This window comes from Nannospalax galili, unplaced genomic scaffold (assembly GCF_000622305.1).
Source record: "Nannospalax galili isolate Female #2095 unplaced genomic scaffold, S.galili_v1.0 scaffold32, whole genome shotgun sequence".
Classification (NCBI taxonomy): Eukaryota; Metazoa; Chordata; class Mammalia; order Rodentia; family Spalacidae; genus Nannospalax; species Nannospalax galili.
This window is the reverse complement of record NW_008335297.1, coordinates 426,613-446,435: the sequence shown is the minus strand read 5'-3', so window position 1 is coordinate 446,435 and position 19,823 is coordinate 426,613. Positions and strand designations below refer to the sequence as shown.

The 19,823-nt window shown below is 47.3% G+C and overlaps 1 protein-coding gene across 1 annotated transcript in view; it reads right to left on the bottom strand.

The window, feature by feature from the left end:
- Positions 1–19,823, bottom strand: part of Myh11 (myosin heavy chain 11) — a 116,515-nt gene that overhangs the window by 76,170 nt on the left and 20,522 nt on the right. The window contains exon 3 of the mRNA XM_017797344.1: positions 16,084–16,240. Coding sequence (XP_017652833.1) covers positions 16,084–16,240 — 157 coding nt within the window. The remainder of the gene's footprint in view (positions 1–16,083; positions 16,241–19,823) is intronic.

Here is a 19,823-nt window from a genome sequence, read left to right as displayed (position 1 = left end):
GAATGGTGCCAGCACTGGGAGGCTGAGGTAGGAGGGTCATGAGGCTCAAGGACAGCCTAGGCTACATAGTATGATCCTGTCTGAAGAAGCCATATTCAGCTAGGTGTAGTGGTACATGCTTTTAATCCCCCTCTTGGGAGATAGAGGCAGGCAGATCTCTATGCATTGGAGACAAGACTGGTCAGCATAGAGGGTTCCAGGCCAGCTAGGATCGCACAGCGAGACCCTGCCTCAAAATTTAAAAAATAAGCCAAACACATGCATAACTGATTGATTGAGGTGAGGGCTGGAGGAACCTGTACCCAGTGACTAGAACCCAAACAGTGGAAATGACTCTGTAGCCTGATAAGAGAGGGTCTCACATAGCTCAGGCTGGCCTCAAACTCCTGAACCCCTTGTCTCCACTCCTCAGTGCTGGGGTTACGGGCTTTACCATCACCCCCTGTTATGTGGTACTGGGAATGGAACCCAGGATCTTGTGCATTCTAAGCAGACACTCTCTAACTGAGCTGCATCCCCAGCCCTGACAGCCACTATCGTTTTACATTTATTCTTTATTGAATTTTTTTCAATAAAAATTGAATATTTTTTATTGAATTTCAAATAATGTATCTTGATCATATTTAGACACCATCCCCTATCTACCACTGTTTTAAGGAAGGACATCGTTGTTGGTAGACTGGGCTATCTTCTTCCAAATGACCCGGAGAGTGAACCAGGCTTTCCCAGCAGCTTGGCAAGAGCTGGGCCCAGAGCACGAGAGATTTATGGGGTCAGAGGCTCCCAGGCCCCCTAGGCGAGGAGGAGGAGCAGGCTTGGTGCTGGGCCACTGGGAGCTCTCTGGACCAGGTTCCCATCGGAAATACAAGCGTGGGAAGCACTGTCTTGGGCAGAAGGACTCCTGTGGGTCCTGCTATCAACCTGATGCCCTGGGGAGCATGCCAGAGCTTTCTGTTTCCTCCCGAAGCCTAAGCCCAGTCTTGAGACACCAAAGGGGCTGGTGAGATGACTCAGTGGGTAAAAGTACCGGCGGTCAAACCTGAAGACCTGCGTTCCATCCTCAGGACCCATGTGATGGAAGGAAAGAACTGACTCTCATAAGTTGTCCTCTGACCACCACCCACACACATGTGCGCAAATAAATGTAATTTTTAAAAACTTTAAAAGCACAGACTAAGCCTGCTGCCTCCACACATAGTATCCTGTTTTTAGCTCAAAATAAGTAATTCTGGGCACTTTGGACATTCACACCACCATACGAGAACCACCTCTGTCTACTTCCAGATTATTCTGCCACTTTCTCCTCCCCCAAAAACCCTGTGCCTGGCTATCCCCTCCACCCACCAAAAGAACCCTGTGCCTGGCTATCACTATCAGCCCCTCCCAAACACCCCTGGCAATGCCCAGCCTGTGTTTGGTGCACATGGTCATTCATTTTGGTTATTTCACATGTTTTGTGTGTGTGTGTGTGTGTGTGTGTGTGTGTGTGTATATAAGTATATAGCTGCCTGTATGTAAACATACCCATGTTGTACAATGCCTGCAGAGATCAGAAAAGGGCATTAGATTCCCTGAAACTGGAGTTACAGGTGGTTGGTAGCCGCCATGTGGGAGCTGGGAATCAAACCCAGGTCCTCTGAAAGAGCAGCCAGTGCTCTTAACCACTGAGCCACCTCTCCAGCCCCTTCAGGATCCTTTAACCTGCTGGCTTCTCAATAGTTTGTTGGAAGAGGGCACATGACATGCAGACATTTTCTTGTTTCCCAGGTTTGTAAAAATCAAAACACCAAAAACAAGTGCAGATTATATTAGTCACAATAGTCTCAAAGAAGAAGCAACCAAAATAGCCATCAACCGATGAATGGATTTTTTTTTAAAAGTGGCATATTGGGACTGGATACATGGCTTAGAGGTTAAAAGCACTGGCTGCTCTTGCATAGGACCTGGGTTCAATTTCCAGGACCCACATGGCAGCTAACCACCATCTGTAATTCCAGTTGGGGATCCAATGCCCTCTTCTGGTGTTCCTAAGCATTTAGGCATGCACATGGTGCACATACATACATCCAGGCAAAACACTCATTCATATAAAGAAAAAATTTTAGATGTGGTATATCCATTCAGTGGGATATTATTTAGCCATGAAAAGGAACACAGTGCCAACACCTGCTACAATGGGAATGAGTCTTTTTAAAAAAAAAAAAACTATTCTGTTTTAAATTTTTAAAAATATTTTATTTATTATTTTTATTTTATGTGTATGCATGTATTGTCTGCATGTAGGTAAGTGCACCCATGTCGTGCAATGCCCACGGAGGACAGAAGAGGCTGTCGGATCCCCTGGAACTGGAGTTATGGACAGTTGTTAGCTGCCATGTGGGAGCTGGGATTCGAACCCAGGTCTTCTGCAAGAACAGTCAGTGTTCTTAACCACTGAGCCATCTCTCCAGCCCCAACAGGGGTAAATCTTACAAACTTTATAGCAAGTGACAGAAGCCAGTCACAGAAGGTCACAGGTCACAGGCTTCAGTTCATATGACTTGTCCAGAATAGGCAAGTGAGCAGAGACAGAAGGTAGATTACCACTTGCTGGAGTGGGAATGTGGACTGACCATAGAAAAACACAGATTGGGGAAAGGATAACGGAAATATAAAATTAAATGACTGACAGATTCACAGCCTATAAACTCACTAATAAACCTGCGAACTGCGTTATTTTAAACTGGCTTATGGTAAAAAACATTTTATCAAAATAAAGACTTTTTAAACTATGAATTTCATACTCTCTCCTCTTTGATTCAATTTGGTTTTGTTGGTTTGCTTGTTTTTTGAAGACAGAGCCTAGCTATGTAGCCCAGGCTGGCCTTGAACACATTATGTAGCCCAGACTGACCTCAGATTCACAATCTTCCTGCTTCAGCTTCCAGAGTGCCTGGTTTATGCACACAACTCTGACATCTACTGGGCACAAGCCCTGGAAACACAGGCCACCAAGACCCACCATTCCTTGCTTCTAAGTCACTATGGCAGAGTATAGGAATCAGCCAGGCAAAGAAAGCATGGAGGGCCATGAGCTTGCTACATCAGGGCCATGCTCCACAACACCTTTTGACTGCAGCTGAGCTCTGTCAAGGGCACATGGGAGTCCTGGGGAAAGGGGGCAGAGGAGCCCTAGTAGGGTCTGACACATGCAGCTCAGAGGCAGAGGGTCGGAACCCTGGGCATCTGTGGACACCAGCAGCCTCTCCTTGGCTCAGCTACCAGCCTGGAGCCATGGGTCCTAGATCTCACACCCACAGCCAACCTGCTCCTCACACCCCACCTTCCTCCCTGGCCTGGGGGCTTGTCTTGGCCTGAGTCTTGGGGTGGGCTTGTAGGAGATAAAGGGTGTGAGGTCACCCCTCACTGGGGCATGAGCAGGCCAAGACTCTGTGGAGATGCCCAGCATGCCATAGACTGACTATTTTGGTTGATCCCCAGCCTGAGTTCTGGCTGCTGCTGAGCTGATGCCTGCAGGCTTGCCATAAAAGGACAAAGCCAGACTGCAGCTGGGTATGGCCACATGCTTCCTTTTCTCCTTGTGCCAGGATGCTATGGGACCCAGGGGCAAATGACAGTTAACACCTGTGGAGCCATCTTGACCTCAAGCAGACACCTCAGGAGACTGAGGCACAGGGATGGGATTCTAACCCAGGCCCCAGCTCAGGTGCCTGAGCCAGGACTCCTCATACTTCTCTACAGCACTCAATACATTGCAGGCTCCCACTGGGCCCAGGGAAGCATTGTCTAAACCTCAGACCTGGACTATCGAGGGGTGTTGGGGACATAAGACCCCAGTGGCCTCTGGGGGGCTTCAGCTCCTCCCTATCTTCTCCTCTCTTCTCCCTGTTCCAGCCCAGGAGCCTCTCCCATCTCAAGTTTATGGTCAGCTCCCAGAAGGTGTTTCCAGCCTAGAAGACAGGCCCCAGGGTGGCAGTATGCAGCTCCTGGATGCCCCTCTGCATTATAGAAGTGTGTAAGATCCCTGAGAGACTGCACATGGGGGAAGGCTAGAGCACATAGTAGACCCTCAGTCAACCCTGTTGAGACGAGGGAGGTGAGCCTGAGAAGTCACATACTTGTCACTTGGCCACATAGCAGCACAAGCACCCCAGAGCCACTCTCCTAAGCCTGCTTTCTCCAAACTGGATTTACTACTTACTCAAATTTGAGCTTTCTTGGCTGCCTCTGTTACCTAAGACCCCATAGCACTGAAGAACAACATGAGGGTTTCTTACTAATTCTGAGCTCCACCTCAGTGTGATGCTTAACATACATCCCCCCCACACACAATTCACAGGGCAGTCCTAGTCATTGAGGCATTGGGAGGTGGGGGGCTTTGGAAGGTGATGCAGTTATGAGAACTCTATTCTCACAAATGGGACATGTGCTCATATCTAAGATTGTGGGCTAGTCCCTTCTGCCACACGAGGTCGAGGCCTTAGCTAGAAGCTGCCATCTATGGCTGGGGGGGGGGGGGCCCTCACCAGAAACTGACCCTGCAGCCTCCCAGAGCTGCACTTCCCAGGCTCCAGTTAGCAACACATTCTCTGATGCTTGTGAACCCTCTGTATAGTTCTCCTGCATGGTGGGGGAGGGGGGTGGATATCCAAGGGAGGCCAACTGGGAGTTGGCAAGTAGCCTGGGCTACATACTGAATTCAAAGTCAGCCTGGGCTATATAGCGAGATCCTGCCTGGATAGACTGAAGAGAGGGAGGGAGGGAGGGAGGGAGGGAGGGAAGGAGGGAGGGATAGATGATAGAAAATAGGCAGATAAGCTGGGTGTGGTGGTACACGCATTAAGTGCCAGCACTCGGGAGGAAGGGGCAGGTAGAGCTCTGTGAGTTCAAGGCCAGCCTGGTCTACATAGTGAGTTCCAGGCCAGCTGGGGCTACAGGGAGACCCTGTCTCAAAAAGACCAAAAAAAAAAAGATAGGTAGATGCTACATAATAGATCTGTAGAAAGATTATAGATGGGAAGATAAATGATAAGTATAAATAGATTAGATATATGATAGATAGGTATAGAAAGATTAAATAGATAGTCACTCAACTAATTACCATTTGTTTTAGTAACCTGAGCTAAGACGGGTGAGGAACAATTGTCCCCAGGGCCTTGACCAAGACTTAAGCTGGCCCCTGGCAGAGCTGAGCTGCAGACGCCCCTAGAAGCAGAGGTGTGCTGGGCATCCCATCTTGGAACCGTGTTTGTAGGAGTACCAACTTTGAGCCAAACAGCCTGGCACCATTCTCAGCTCCCTTCCTGAGCAGCCCCTCTGCCTCCCAGAGCCAGGAAGATAAAAACCTAGACCTCTCACAGACACAAAAATGACTCTATGAGCCTAGACTGAGAAAGCCATGAAGCTAGCTACAACAATCTCAGAGCTTAATGAAGGCCGTGACTATCATATTATTATCATTATCAAGCTTGTGTGTGCTCAGTTGTGTGCATGTGCATGTGGAGGCCAGAGGTCAACCTTGGGTGTCATTCTTCAGGTGCTGTTTGTCTGCTTGATTTTTGAGATAGGGTCTCACTAGCCTAGAACTGATTAGATGAGGCTGGCTGGCCAGAGAGCCCCAGGGAGTTGCCTGTTTCCACCTCCCAAGCACTAGGATTACACGCTTGCACCACCACGCCTGGCCAACATGGCTTTTTTTACATAGCGTTCTGGGGAATCAAACTCAGGTCTTCATGCTTGTGCAGTAAGCACTTTATATATTGAGCCATCTCCCAAACCCCACATTAACATCTTCATCTTGGAAAATAGCATCCAGAGCCAAAGCCAGATGTGGCAGTCCATGCCTGTAATCACAGCATTTGAGAAACTAAGGCAGGAGGGCTGCAAGTTCCAGATCAGCCTGAGCTACACAGTGTGGCTCTGTCATGCACACATGAATGAATGAATGGATGAAAGAAAGAAACTGGTGGCCCAGAGAAGAGTTTGTGAACAGCAATGATTCTGAATCAGGACATTAGGGCACATAGCCAAGGTGAACCGGAAAATCAACCCCTTTCTAATTAGAAGGTGCCATGGTCTGAGAGTTTATGTCCCTTTCCAACCCTTATCTTGAAATACTCTCCTAAGGAGATAGTATTTAGGAACAGAGCCTCTGGGAGGTGATGGGTCATAGATGGGAATACTGTCTTTATCGAGAAGGCCTGTGGGAGTTTATTCCTTCTACCATGTGAGGACACCACAGGATGGAGACATCTTTGAAGAAACATGCCCTTACTAGACCCCAAGGCTCGATCTGGGCTTCCAGCTTCCAGAACTTGGGAAAACACATGTTGTCTACAAGCCTTCCATATAATGGTATTTTGTTAGATTAGCCTAAACACATTAAGACCTAAGACCCAGGGGCTGGAGAGATGGCTCAGTGGTTAAGAGCACTGACTGCTCTTACAGAGGACCTGGGTTCAATTCCCAGTACCCACATGGCAGTTAACAACGATCTGTAATTCCAGTTCCAGGGGATCCAATGCCCTCTTCTGGCCTTCATGGGCACTGCATGCATGTGGTGCACTTGTATATAAACATGCAGGCAAAACACTCATACACATAAATAAATTCAAGACCTAAGGCCCAACCAACCTGGGCAAGGTAGTACAGGCTTATAATCCTAGCACCCAGGAGACTGAGGCAGGAGGTTGGCTACGTGTTCAGAGTCTCATAGTAAGATTTGTCTCAAAAACAAAAACCAGAATTATAAAAGACCTGAGGCCCAAGCCTTTAGGCCTCAGTTTCCTCTTTGGTATGCATCTAACCACAGGGCCTGGAGGGAAGAAAAAGTTACCAGGTTTTGCTCTCAATTATGAGGTCCAATCTCTTGGTATGTAAAGTCTGGGTTTCTCCGATCTGTCAAATGCAGAGGCTACAATCAACACCACAGGACACTGCTGCAGGCCCAGCAATTTGGGATTTGCAGGGCACAGAGCAGGAGGCTTGGTAGCCCCTCTACTTTCTCCCTCATCTACAAAGCATCCTGGGGTGGGGGTGGAGTGAGCATGAGCCAGTCCCCAGGGCATGTCAACCACAGGACAGAGAGACACCAGGAAGTGTGAGAGCCCACAAGCCCAGAACAGGGCTCAGATCACTCATGACGAGACACTATAGGCCTGGGCTTAGCCCAGAGTTCCTCTGTGCAAAAACGTTCTTTTTTACCCTTCACAGTGGCCTCTTGGTGCTAATGAGGTGAGGACAGGGCACTTGTAGGAACACTGAGCTAGCTCCACACCGCCACTCAGCAGGTCAGACTGAAATCTTATCTGCCTTTCACACCTCCCCTCCCACACCCCAGGAACCCTGGGAGAGGCAAGGGTCTCCTCAGGAAAGCTGAGTGTAGGAGCCTCACATTCTTCCTCTTGTAAATTGCTGAGCTCAACTCCAGGCTCCTAAGCCTCAGCCTTCAACACCCAGCACTGTAAGGAAAGGACCCATGGGGACAAACAATAAAGGCCTTCAGTGGACTGGGGGGTGAGGGATGCACACAGCTCAACACCATTGTCACACTAGGTAAGCCTTAGGGGTCACAGGTACCAAGTTCAAAACAGCTCTGACACATTCCCAGATCTAAAAGGGGGCTGACAATAGTGCCACCTTTAGTGACAAGCCACACACACACACACACACACCCCACACCACGCACAGGAGGGAAGAGTTTACTATTTCTGCAAGATCAGCAAGGTAAATGTCATGAGGAAAACAGCTCTTTCACTGGCCTTCCTTATGCTATAATTTGGTTTTGTTTTATTTTGATGATGTCACAAGCCTTGTCATATTTTAGGAATGAATTCTAAAGGTCCTTCATGAGTCCTGCCTGCTTCCTAGGTTTCATAAGGACTGAGAACACTTCTGAAAAGTCCTAGTATATAGGAAGCAGGTAACAAGTCAGCATAGGACTAGAGGTGTGGCTCAGTGGTTGAGTACCAAGCTAGCATGCACAAGGATCAGGGTTCAATCCCCAGCACTGGGAAAACAAACAACAGCAACAAAAACTACAAATATTAGATAGGTGTCCAGGCCACAATGCCTGCAGTCCCCTCATGAAACCTGCAGTCCCTCTCCCTAGTCTCACAGATACTGATAGATCCCCTACAGAGGGCACCACAGTAGATTTCCAGCTAACAGACTTTCAGATACCCAGATTTCTCACTTCTCACTGAAGGAAGTGATTTTGTAGTGTGGACACATCAAAACGCATGGTAGCCACACATCACACCCCTCACCCCTTCCCTGCTCCTTGATAGGCAATCAGGGAGTCTGGCTCATTCTATGAAACCTTCCCCCTTTCTTCAGAGATCTATGAGAAGGGGCCCCCACTCCTGACTCCTCTTAATGCTGTCTGTCTCTGGTGCTGGGGTCTGAACTCTCCTCAGAGCCTCAACCATGCTGTACTGTGCTGTTGTCTTTCTGTCTATCCATGGTGTTAATAACTCTTCTCATAAACCTCTTACCCCTCAATGATCCATCTCAGTATCCCCCTTGAACTCCACATCTAAGAGTTTCAAAACAATAACAAAAACAATGAAAATAGAAACTAGTAATTAAAGGCTTAGTGGAAAGACTAGAAAGACTATTGAGTTAGAATCACAGGAGATGAAAAAGACAAGAGAAAGACAGAAATTATGGGGCCAGCCAACTCTGGAGGCCCATTGTGGAAATCAGAGTTTTGTGAAAAGAGAGCTGAGTAAACATAAGAAATAAATTAAGGTGATACTCCCCACCCCAATTTTCCAGACTTTAGGGATGCCGACAGGATTTTACAAATGAAGAGGGCAAGTGAAGCCTCCAGAACAATGGATGAGGACAGGCCTATGACAAGTTCCATCATGGTGAATGGAGAGATGGGAAGAGTTTAAACATTTTCAGAGTAGACGAAATTAAAACTAACCACAGAGGAAAGATCAAGAATCTTCTCAAAGGGCCAAGTGTGGAGGGTGATGCCTTTAATCCCAGGATTTAGGAAGCAAAGACAGGCGTATCTCTGTGAATTCAAGACCAACCTGATCTGCAAAGCAAGTTCCAAGCAAACCAGGGCTACGTACTGACAGCTTATCTCAAACAATGATGACTCTTCTCAAAAAGGATATAGTAACCAGAAGGTAAAAAAGCAATGCCTAAAGAATTCCAAGAGAAAATGATATCCCCCCTCCCCCATTTAAAGTTTTATACCCAGCTAAGCTATCCTTTGCCTAAGCTGTATTGTCTTTTGGACATGTAAGGTCTGCACACAGAAGAAGCGCACACATCCTGTATTGGGAAGCTGTGGGAGAAGGTGGTATTCAGATAGGAGAGTAAAACAGGGGAGAGGAAGATGTGGAATCTACCATGGACTTACAGAGGGGAAATCTCAAGATGACAGTGAAGATCCAGGTGACAGGTACCAGTCACAGAGAGGCTCAGGGCAGGTGAGAAGGCTCCAACAGAGACCACTTTCAGGGAGAGAATATCAGTATGTGACCAACACATTTCTAGACAAGAAAATGTGAGATGAAACCAATACATCTCAAAGAAGAATTTGGGATAGAACTAGTGATTTGGTACCTAGAAAATCAGCCTGGAGGTGGGGAGGGAAGACAATTTCTAACTCCAGGGGAAAGAATAAGTCATAAAGGAAAGAAGCCACAGGTCAGCCCAGAGATGCACATTGAAGAACTCCCACAGAACCACAGCCTTGCAAACTCAAAGTTACAGCTCTCTGGGGGTTGAGTCCATTGAAATGAAGGCAAACTATGCTGGAGGTGTCTGTGAGATGAGGTGTTGGGGCAGGGGGTGAGGTGGTAGGCACAAAGCCAGGGAGGAACAAGCTAAATTGTGATCTCTCACTGCTGAGAGTGAACAGGTGCTGCCTAACAGAACAGGGGGCAATGTTGCTGGTAACTGCTAAGATCTGGTTAAGAACATTAGCCATCTCCTAATTCATCAGCTCATTACTTTTAATGGAAATACAAACTTTTAAAATATTTTATATATTATTTTTATTTTATGTGTATGAGTGTACTGTCTGCATATGTGTAAATGTACCTGTGTCGTGCAATGCCCTCAGAGGTCAGAAAAGGGCATCGTATCCCCTGGAACTGGAGTTATGGATGTTTGTTAGCCACCATGTGGGTGTTGGGAATTGAACTCAGGTGCTCTGCAAGAGCAACCAGTGTTCTTAACTGCTGAGCCATCTCTCCAGCCCCCAAACTTTTTTTTTAGGATAGTAAGAAATCCTGGAGCTGGAGGGCTGGCTCAGTGGTTAAGAGCACTGGCTGCTCTTGCAGAGAACCCAGGTTTGGTTCCCAGGACCCATATGGCTGCTAACAACCATTCATAACTCTAGTCCCAGGGGATCTAATGCCCTCTTGTGGCACCTCACATGGTGTACTTAAATACATGTAGGTGAAACACTCATACACTGTTCTAGTTTGTTTCTCCATTGCTGTGACAAAACACTCTGACCAATACCAACTTGGGGAGGAAAGGGTTTATTCATCTTACATCTCCCAGGTCACAGTTCATCAGGGAGCCCAAGGTAGGAACTCAGGCCAGGAACCTGGAGGCAGGAGCTGGAGCACAGGCCATGGATGAACGCTGCTTACTGCCTTATTCCCCTGGCCCCTGCTCAACCTGCTTTCTTATACAACACAGGCCCACCTGCCCAGGAGTGGCACCACCCACAGTGGGTTGGAGCCTCCCACATCACTCACTAATCAAGAAGATGCCCCACAGACATGGCCACAGGCCAGTCCAATAGAGGCAATTCACCAATTGAGGCTCCCTCTACCCAGATGTGTCAAGTTGACAACTAAAACTATCCAGCACAGACACATAAAATAAAAATAAATTTTAAAAATTTAAGGTAAGAAATCCCAATATGCATGGACATGGAACATTCTAGAATTCTATCAAAATGTGTACCAGATAAGTGTATATGTGATGTTCTCTCTTGCAGGGGAAATAGTGGAGAGAAATTTGGTGTGTGTGTTCTTATACAGGCAAACAAACCTAAAACAAGACAAAACCCCAAGAAAAGGATATCTAATAAACTAGAATCCACAAGTGTTTATAGGGACGTGAGCTAAGGTCAAAGGAAGGTGACCTTTTGAACATGAATGTACCATCTTTCTAAAAACAAACAAAAGGCCCAGTGCAATTTAAAACGGAAACACGCCTTTAATCCCAGCACTTGGGATGCAGAGGCAGAGGCAGGCGGATCTCTGAGTTCGAGGCCAGCCTGGTCTCCATAGCGAATCCAGGCCAGCTAGGGCTACAGGGAAACCCTGTCTCAAAAAGACCAAAGAAAAAAGGAAACAACATCATGTACATATATGCATATATAAGATACACATTTACATATGCATCTATAAGACACATTTCATGTGCATGTATGTTGTGTGAGTGCATGTTATGTATGCATACTCCCATGAGGATGGGCACACGTGTGGGTGTGTCCATGTGGAGGGCCCAGCTTAATGTGGGGAATCATCCTCAACCCCTCTTCCACCTTATTCATTGAGGCAAAGTCTCAACCAAACCCAGGGTTCACTGAGGATCTGGAAAGGGATTTAGCCCATCTATTCCTGCCTACCTTTGAGGCTAGAATTACAGGCTGGTGCCATGCCTCCCTAGCGTGTGCATGTGTTTCGGGGATCTGAACCTCTGTTCCTCTTGGTTACATGGCAAGTGCTTTAACTACTGAGCCACCTGCTGAGCCATCTCCCCAGCACCCTTAAGATACATTTTTAAATGTTCATTTCTTACTCCTCCTCCTCCTCCAGGAAGTTGGCTTCCTTTGGGGGTGGAGCGTCTTGAACATGAGACAGCTTCTGCCAGTCTCCCATCAGCCCTGTTATCCTTGCTCTGTCCAGTTTTGTCATAAACCATCCTTCAGAGCTTTTGAACCCTTATCCTCTTCTAGAAAACCTACCCTGTCCATTTTGCCCTCATTAGTTCATTTCTTTAAACAACTCTAATTTCCCCTCAACAAATACTAACAGAGTAGCTGTTACGGGCCAGGCATCAGCAGATGAGCTGTTGATGCAATGATTACCGTGCAGACTGAAATGCAATTCATGGGTCTCAGGGATGTCTAGGTCCTCACAAGCTTAGGGCCTAAGTACCACATGGAACTGCTTCTTTCTACACGTGTTGCATGTACAACCCCAGACCTGACTGTATACACCCAGTCTGTGCACAAAGCACAAGGTGGCGGCTGAGTTGCTAGCTGCACCTCTACGGTTAGGAAGCACAGCTCAGGTGTCAGCCAAGTGACAGACACCACCAGACAGCAGACGCATCAACTGGCTCACATCAGGACCACAGCTTCCTTTACCAGTACAACATTCCCACTGTGATGAAAAAGAAATGAAGTAGATGGCTCAGTGGATGAAGGTGCTTGCCGCCAAGCCCATGACTTGAGTTCGATTCCTGGCACCCATGTAGTGGAAGGAGAGAACCAACTTCTACAAGCTGTCCTCTGACCTCCACTTGTGCATCATGACATGTATATTCACACATGTGCACACGCATGCACAATACACTAATAAACAAAAGAAAATTTTAAGTTCTTATGGCCAGTGGTTCACCAAAAAGTACCAGGTATCACCAATGACTGTCACCAGCTGATTAATTTTATCTTCTCGTGGTGCTGGGAATGGAACCAAAGGGCTCATACATGCTAGGTAAGTGCTCGAAGACTGAATTACATTCCCCAGCCCTCTTTTTACTCTTCATTTTGAGACAGGGTCTCACTAAGTTGCCCAGGCTGACCCTGAACTCACTGTATGCCAGGCAGGCCCTGAACTTAACACTCCTTCTGCCTCAGCCTCCTGAGTAGCTAAGATAACATGCATGGGCCACCACACCCAGCAGTCTGAGGATTTTCTCAAGCTACAATTTTTTTTTTCATTGAGCATAGTGGTATATGCCTTTAATCCCAGCACTGGGGATGCAGAGGCAGACAGTTCTCTGGGACTGGCTGACCAGCCTTCCAGGCCAGTCAGAGACTGTTTTAAGAGAAAAGTAGATGGAACCTGAGGAATGATCCCCAAGGTTATCCTCTGGTGTACACACATACACACACACACACACACACACACACACACACACACACACACACAGAATAGCCTAACCTCCCCCTCCTTCTGTGCTTTTTGGTATTATCGAATAAAAGTGTGATGCCTGGATCTATAACTGCTATTTTGTGATTATGAGGAAGAAACAAAGAAGGTCCCCAAAAAGCCTAATTTAGAGCTACTGAATACAGATGAGACCATCAACCTGCATATTCCTGTTCTACAAGGCCTAAGCCCTAGGGATAAGCCACTTAAGTTAGTTGTCGGGTCACTTGCAAGTAAAAGGATGTCAGTGATATCAAGAGAGGAGCACTGTGGTGTTCATATACTTCATATATGCTTTCACTCTTGAGGACTGTACATACAAAACAATCACACAACACAAGCAGGGTCCTGACCCCAAGACCTCAGATGACATCACCCACCAGGTCTTGCAGGGCTCCCCTTGCTGGTTACCTGGGCTCTATCCCTCAGATACATCTGGATTCCTGTTAGCACAGGGCCCTTTTCAGTCCTAACTCAGAACTGTGTTCTCACATGCTGGCTACCCCAGGGAAAGGGTTTCCCCTGCCCTCACCTGGCTGCAGCTGCTTGTGTTAAGTGAGGTCTTCTAGCTGTCAACCAGTGCTTGATCAATGCACTCTGAGTTGCCCTTCTGGTTTATACATCATCCTTTATCTGAAGCACTTGGAACTAAACGTGTTTCCGAGTCTGAGTGGCTTCACATTTGGGAATATCTGTGTATTCCTGATGAAGCATACTGAAGGTGAGGACCAAGTTCACATACACCTGACATTCACTGTCTGTTCATATGATGCTTTAAATAATTTTGTGCATAACCAAATTGGCATGGAATCTTCCATGTAGAGTGTCACATGGGCAATGAGACTATCTCAGACCTTAGAGTATTTTGGATTAGGAATGCTCAATTTATAGTGGTTTCTGCTTAAAGAGTTTTAAAATCAAGTACCAGGCACTGTTTTAAGGACTTTAGATACAATATTTCATTTAATTCTCATGCCAGTCCTAGGAGGTAGGTCACAGGCTCCTTTGCTTGAATGAATGGGTAGATGGAGGGATGGAGGGAGAGAGGGAGGGGAGGAGGGAAGGATGGAAAGATGGAAAGATGGATGGAGGGGGGATGATGGAGGGATGGAGAGGGGGAAAAGGGAGGAAGGTAGAAGGGAGGAAGGGAGGGAGGAAGGGCTAGATTGATCGATTTTGAGACAGGATCTCACTGTGTAGCCCAGGCTAACCTCACACTCACTGTGTAGCCCAGGACTTGCAGTCCTCCTGCTTCAGCCTCCCATGTGGTAGAGTTATAGGCCTTGCTTACCACACTGGGCAGGTCCCAGTTGCTAAAATCCTCTTTTACAGAGGAAAAGCAGAGGGATAGAAAAGTTAGCTTGTCCAAGGCCCCACATTAAGGGAGTGGCAACCCTGGGATTTGAACACAGGTAGCTCTATCCTAGAATTGATGCTCTTAACTGCAATGTTGTAGCTGGGCAAAGCCTGACTTTGCTTTGTCTGAGGAAATCTAGGTAGGGAAAAGGCTCATCAGAGAAACATTAAGCATATGATATAAGGACGTTGTTCATATGAAGTTCAAGAACAAACCAAAGTAATCAACGGTGACAGAAAACAGAACAGCTGGGGAAGGTGTGCATTGAAAAAATCTCAAATAGAAAGGGGCATGAGGGAACTTTCTAGAATACTTCACATCTTGGTCTCCATGGCAATTATTCTACTGTGGTCATGGGCAAAAAGTAATTTTTTTTTTTTGTCTTTTTGAGACAGGGTTTCCCTGTAGCCCCAGCTGTCCTGGAACTCACAATGTAGACCAGGCTGGCCTTGAACTCACTGAGATCCGCCTGTCTCTGCCTCCCAAGTGCTGGGATTAAAGGTATGCGCCATCACGCCCCAGCAAAAAGTAATTTTAATGAGACTTAACAGACTTTCCCATTTTGCCTCAATAGAAAAAGCATGTGAATAAAGGGGCTGGAGAGATGGCGCAGTGGTTGAGAGCACTAATCTTGCAGAGGACCCAGCTTTGGTTCCCAACACCTAAATAGTGACTAACAACTGTCTATAACTCCAGTTCTAAGGGATCCAATGCCCTTCTTATGCCCTATGTGGACACTGTATATATGTGATGCACATACATACATGCTTCCATGACACTCATACACATAAAAATGAAAATTTTTAAAAAGAAAAGCTTATTCAAAATAGCAGCTACACAGACTGAAAATTCCAAAGCCAAAAATTCAAAATCTGAGGCCACAGTGGGAAATTTCTATACCATGAAATTTTTTTTCACACAAAATTACTAAGATTGTCTAAAATAGCCCTGATGCTATGTAGATGAGGTATAAATGAAACATGGGTTTTGTGTCTAGACTTGAGTTTCATCCTCACAATATCTCATTATACATATATGCAAATATTCCAAAATCTGAAAAAAAATCTGCACCATTTCTGGTCCGGGGCATTTTGGATAAAGAATTCCCAAGTTGCCACACCCAAACTTGCAGCACATGTGCAAAGCTCTTGTGTTTCGAAAGGCCAGCACTAATAATGTTTATAGGAGGCAGTACTGAGGAAGACCACTGTCCCCCTAAGGGATGAGAAAACTGCAGCTGGAGAGAAAAAGACATCTGTCCAGACTCCAAGAGGGCATGAGACAGGCAGGTGACATCCCTGGTCCTGGTGGCTCACCCTAGCCCATCCCTACCTCTTCCTCCCCACAGGGCCCTGGGGCAGCCATAGGGACTGCAGGAGCCAGAGTGGGCCATGTCCATATTTGCCCAAGCCCTGGGTGCCCCAGCCCCTCCCACTGCAGATGTTCCCTTTGCTTTTGCCCTTTTTCAGTCACGGTACCGACTGCCAAACTCCACATTCCTGGCAGGGACTCAGACAGACAGTGGAGGGGGGGGGCTCCAAGCTGATCCCCAAGGTGGCTCTGGGGGCCTGGCAGGCTCACCTTGCAGCATGCTCCTGTAGGCTGTGTCTGCGATGGCGTAGATGTGGGGCGGCATCTCGTGTCTCTTCTTGCCCTTGTACATGTCTACGATCTTCTCCGAGTAGATGGGCAGGTGCTTATAAGGGTTCACCACCACGCAGAAGAGCCCTGAGTAGGTCTGCAGAGGAGAACAGGGTCAGTTCTGGACTGTGGGGGAAGGGGGCACAGCTGTGCTCAACAGCCTCATGCCATGGGCAGGGGACAATGACAATGAGGCTCAGAGGCCCATCAGAAGCTTTGCAGCATCTCTGGTATGCAAGGAACCAGGCAAAGAAAGGGCAAGATGAGGTGTCTAGGCTACCTGTGGTGTGTGTGAGAATGTGGAAATTTGAGCAGCTCTGGGCCCACCTGGAGCTCCCAACACCCGATGGTCCTCTTCTTCCTCCCTGAGTCTAGGGACATAATTTGTAATGATATGTGTGTGCAAGTGTGCATGTGCCAGAAGTCAATTTCAAGTGTCTTCCTCAGTATCTTTTTTTTTTTGGTCTTTTTGAGACAGGGTCTCCCTGTAGCCCCAGCTGTCCTGGAACTCACTATGTAGACCAGGCTGGCCTCGAACTCGCAAAGATCCTCCTGCCTCTGCCTCTGCCTCTGCCTCTGCCTCCCATGTGCTGGGATTAAAGGCGTGTGCCACCACGCCTGGCACTTTATTTTTTTAATTTATTTTATTTTATGGGTGAGTGTTTGCCTGAATGTATGTAAATGCACCACTGTCATGCAATGCCCGAGGAGGCCAAAAGAGGGCGTCAGATCTCTTGGAACTGGAGCTACAGTTGTTAGCCACCATGTGGGTGCTGGGAATTGAACCTGGGTCCTCTGCAAGAGCAGCCAATGCTCTTAACCTCTGAGCCAGCTCTCCAGCGTCTCATTTTTTTGAGACACGCTCTCTCACTGAACCCAGGGCTCATTGATTTGGCAAGGCTGGCTGCTCAGCAAGGCCCCAGGATCCTTGGGTCTCCACCTTCCAGTGCCATAGTTACAGGAATGTACCTCACTGTGCCTGACTTTTTTTTACATGGCTGTTGAGGGTCAAACTTGGGTCCTCATGCTTGGGTGGTAAGCACTTTATCAACTGAGCCATCACCCCAGCCCCCCACCAAGTTTTAAATTTATTTAATTTTTATTTTTCATTTGACTAAAGATGTAAGACTAAACAAACGACCATGACAATGCAGTTTTTAACTTGTAACATACACAACAGCGAAATATCTAACAGCTAAAGCCCAAGGAGGCGGGAGAGGCACGTGCCAACAGGAATGTCCTCATGCTACACAGAGAAGCCGGATGAGGCTGAACAGTGCTGGTGTTTATTGAACTCATTCAAGTAATAACTTAGAAAAGCACAGGGTGAGCCGGGCGCGGTGGCACATGCCTTTAATCTCAGCACTCAGGAAGCAGAGGCAGGTTGATCTCTGTGAGACTGAAGATAGCCTCATCTACATAGTGAGTTCCAAGCCAGTTAGGGCTAAAGGGAGACCCTGTCTCAAAAGAAAAATGAAAAGGAAAGACGGAGGGGAAAGAAAATAGTAACAAGTGAAAGATGCAAATCATAAACCAGAGGCACCACTGAAATATGTACCATGAGGAGGCAACTCACAGTGGAGGTGCAGCCTTAAAGTGTGCTGTGGAATCCAGGAAAAAAAAAGAAAAGGTGAAAGGAACAACGCCTCGGGTGTGGCTCAGATGGTAGAGCGCTTGCCTAGCACCCACTGAGCCCTGGGTTTGATTCCCAACACCACATAAGCCAGGGGTGGTAGCACACACTTGTAAACCCCAGTACTCAGAAGGTGGAGGCAGGAGGATCAGGAGTCCAAGGTCATTTTTGGCCATGTAGAGAGTTAGAGGCCAGCCTGGGCTACATGAAACCCTAACTTAGAAATTAAAAAAATTAAAAATTTTAAAGAGGAACAAGGAATAAATGTGAGAAATAACTAGAAAAAAAGTGAGACCACACTCTGTTCCAAAGGCCAAAAATGTGGAAAGTATTTGGGAGCTTTTATCTAATCCTCAAAAGATTTTAGGGTTACCTCTTCAGAGGGGGGAATTTGGAGTAGCAAAATGAAGAAAGAGCACATGAAGTTATCAGAAAAAGTGATGGGGCGATACGGGAGGAGTTGGAGGGAAGGGCGTGGATTTGATCAAAACACCTTATATGCTTATATGCCTGTATGAAATTCTCAATAAACTATTAATAAAAAAAAAAGTGAGGGCATGCCATAGCTCTTCCTGATGCAGGGTTGTTGGGGGGAGGGGCACCTCAGGGCTACAGTGGGTGGCCACGTAGGGCCTCAGTGCTCCTCACTCTCCACGAGCCTCCAGGAGAGACCAGAGCAGTGACGGCAGAATTGCACAAACAGGGTTATGGGGACAGGAGAAGCTGTGAGTCATGTTAGGGAGGCCAGGAATACTTCTGGGGTGCTAGGTCTTAAAGGACAGGAAGGGGTCAGAGAGCTCAGGAGGCAGAAGACAGGGAGGCAGAGGTGGGACAACAGGAGGTGGGCGCTTGCTGGCAGCTGGGTCCAGGGGTAGCTTGAATGGCCAGAGTGAGGAGGAACCTTTGGAGGGGCCAGCTTCCAGGCTGGGTGCCTCCCCTGTAAGTACCAGCTGCAGTCACGGCCCCTGCCACCTCCTTAAGCCCTACTCTGTCTTCTTCAGTCCCATCCCAATCTTTTGATTTTGGGTTTTGGTCTTTTGAGACAGGGTCTCACTATGTAGCCCTGACTGGCCTAGAACTCATTACATAGACCAAGCTGACCTCAAACTCAGATCTGTCTGCCTCGGCATCCCAAGTGCTGGGACTAAAGGCATGTACCACCACATCTGGCTCCAACCCAAGTCTTGGCATACAGTAAGCGCTAATTAAATGCTAGCTAAATGACTAACGATTGAGTTAAAGCTGCAAGGGCAGCTTGTCTTGATCTGTGTGTCCTGGGGACCTCGCACTGTACACAGTAGGTGCTCAGTAGACATCTGTGGTGCCACAGCTGTGACTGTGGCTGTGCTTTCAGGTCCCTAACCTGCCCAGGCTCCTAAAGGATACAAGCCAATCACCACCATCTGAATGAAGATCAACCTCTTCCCCAACAACCCTGCATCAGGAAGAGCTATGGCATGCAGCTGGAACCACTCCCACAAGCCTTAAGCAGTAGCTAAGAGTCCTCCAGACTTGATTTTGAACCTCACTCTGTTACCTCTGGTGTGACCCTGGGCAAGTCTCTCTCAACAACCTCTGAGCCTCAGCCATCTTCATTTGCTAACCAGGGGAGCATACTAACAATTCCCTCATAGGTTTGCTCTGAGATAATGCTTGTGGAGTATTTGGCCCCATGCCTGGTATGCAGTAGGTACTCAGTCATTGTAACTGTCCTTACACTCCCTTAGTTTTATGAAAATAGAAATGTTGCCACCTTTGCGCCTTCACATATGCTGTTCCCTCTGCTTGGAACTCTTTTCCTCTGGTCTTCCCAGAGTCATTTCCACTTCTGCTTTTGGGGCTCGGCTTCACCATCACCTCCCAGACTGAGCTGCACACTAGTGTATCTTCAGCACCCAGCACTGGGTAAATAGGTATCCAGTAAATATTTGCTGAATAAAATCTATGAAAGTAAGAAGCAAGAACTGCTCAGCCATCCCTACTCCACTGCCCACTTCCAAAGGAGAGTAGCACTTTCTTCCTGCCTGCTTAGCACTTCTCTGGAGCC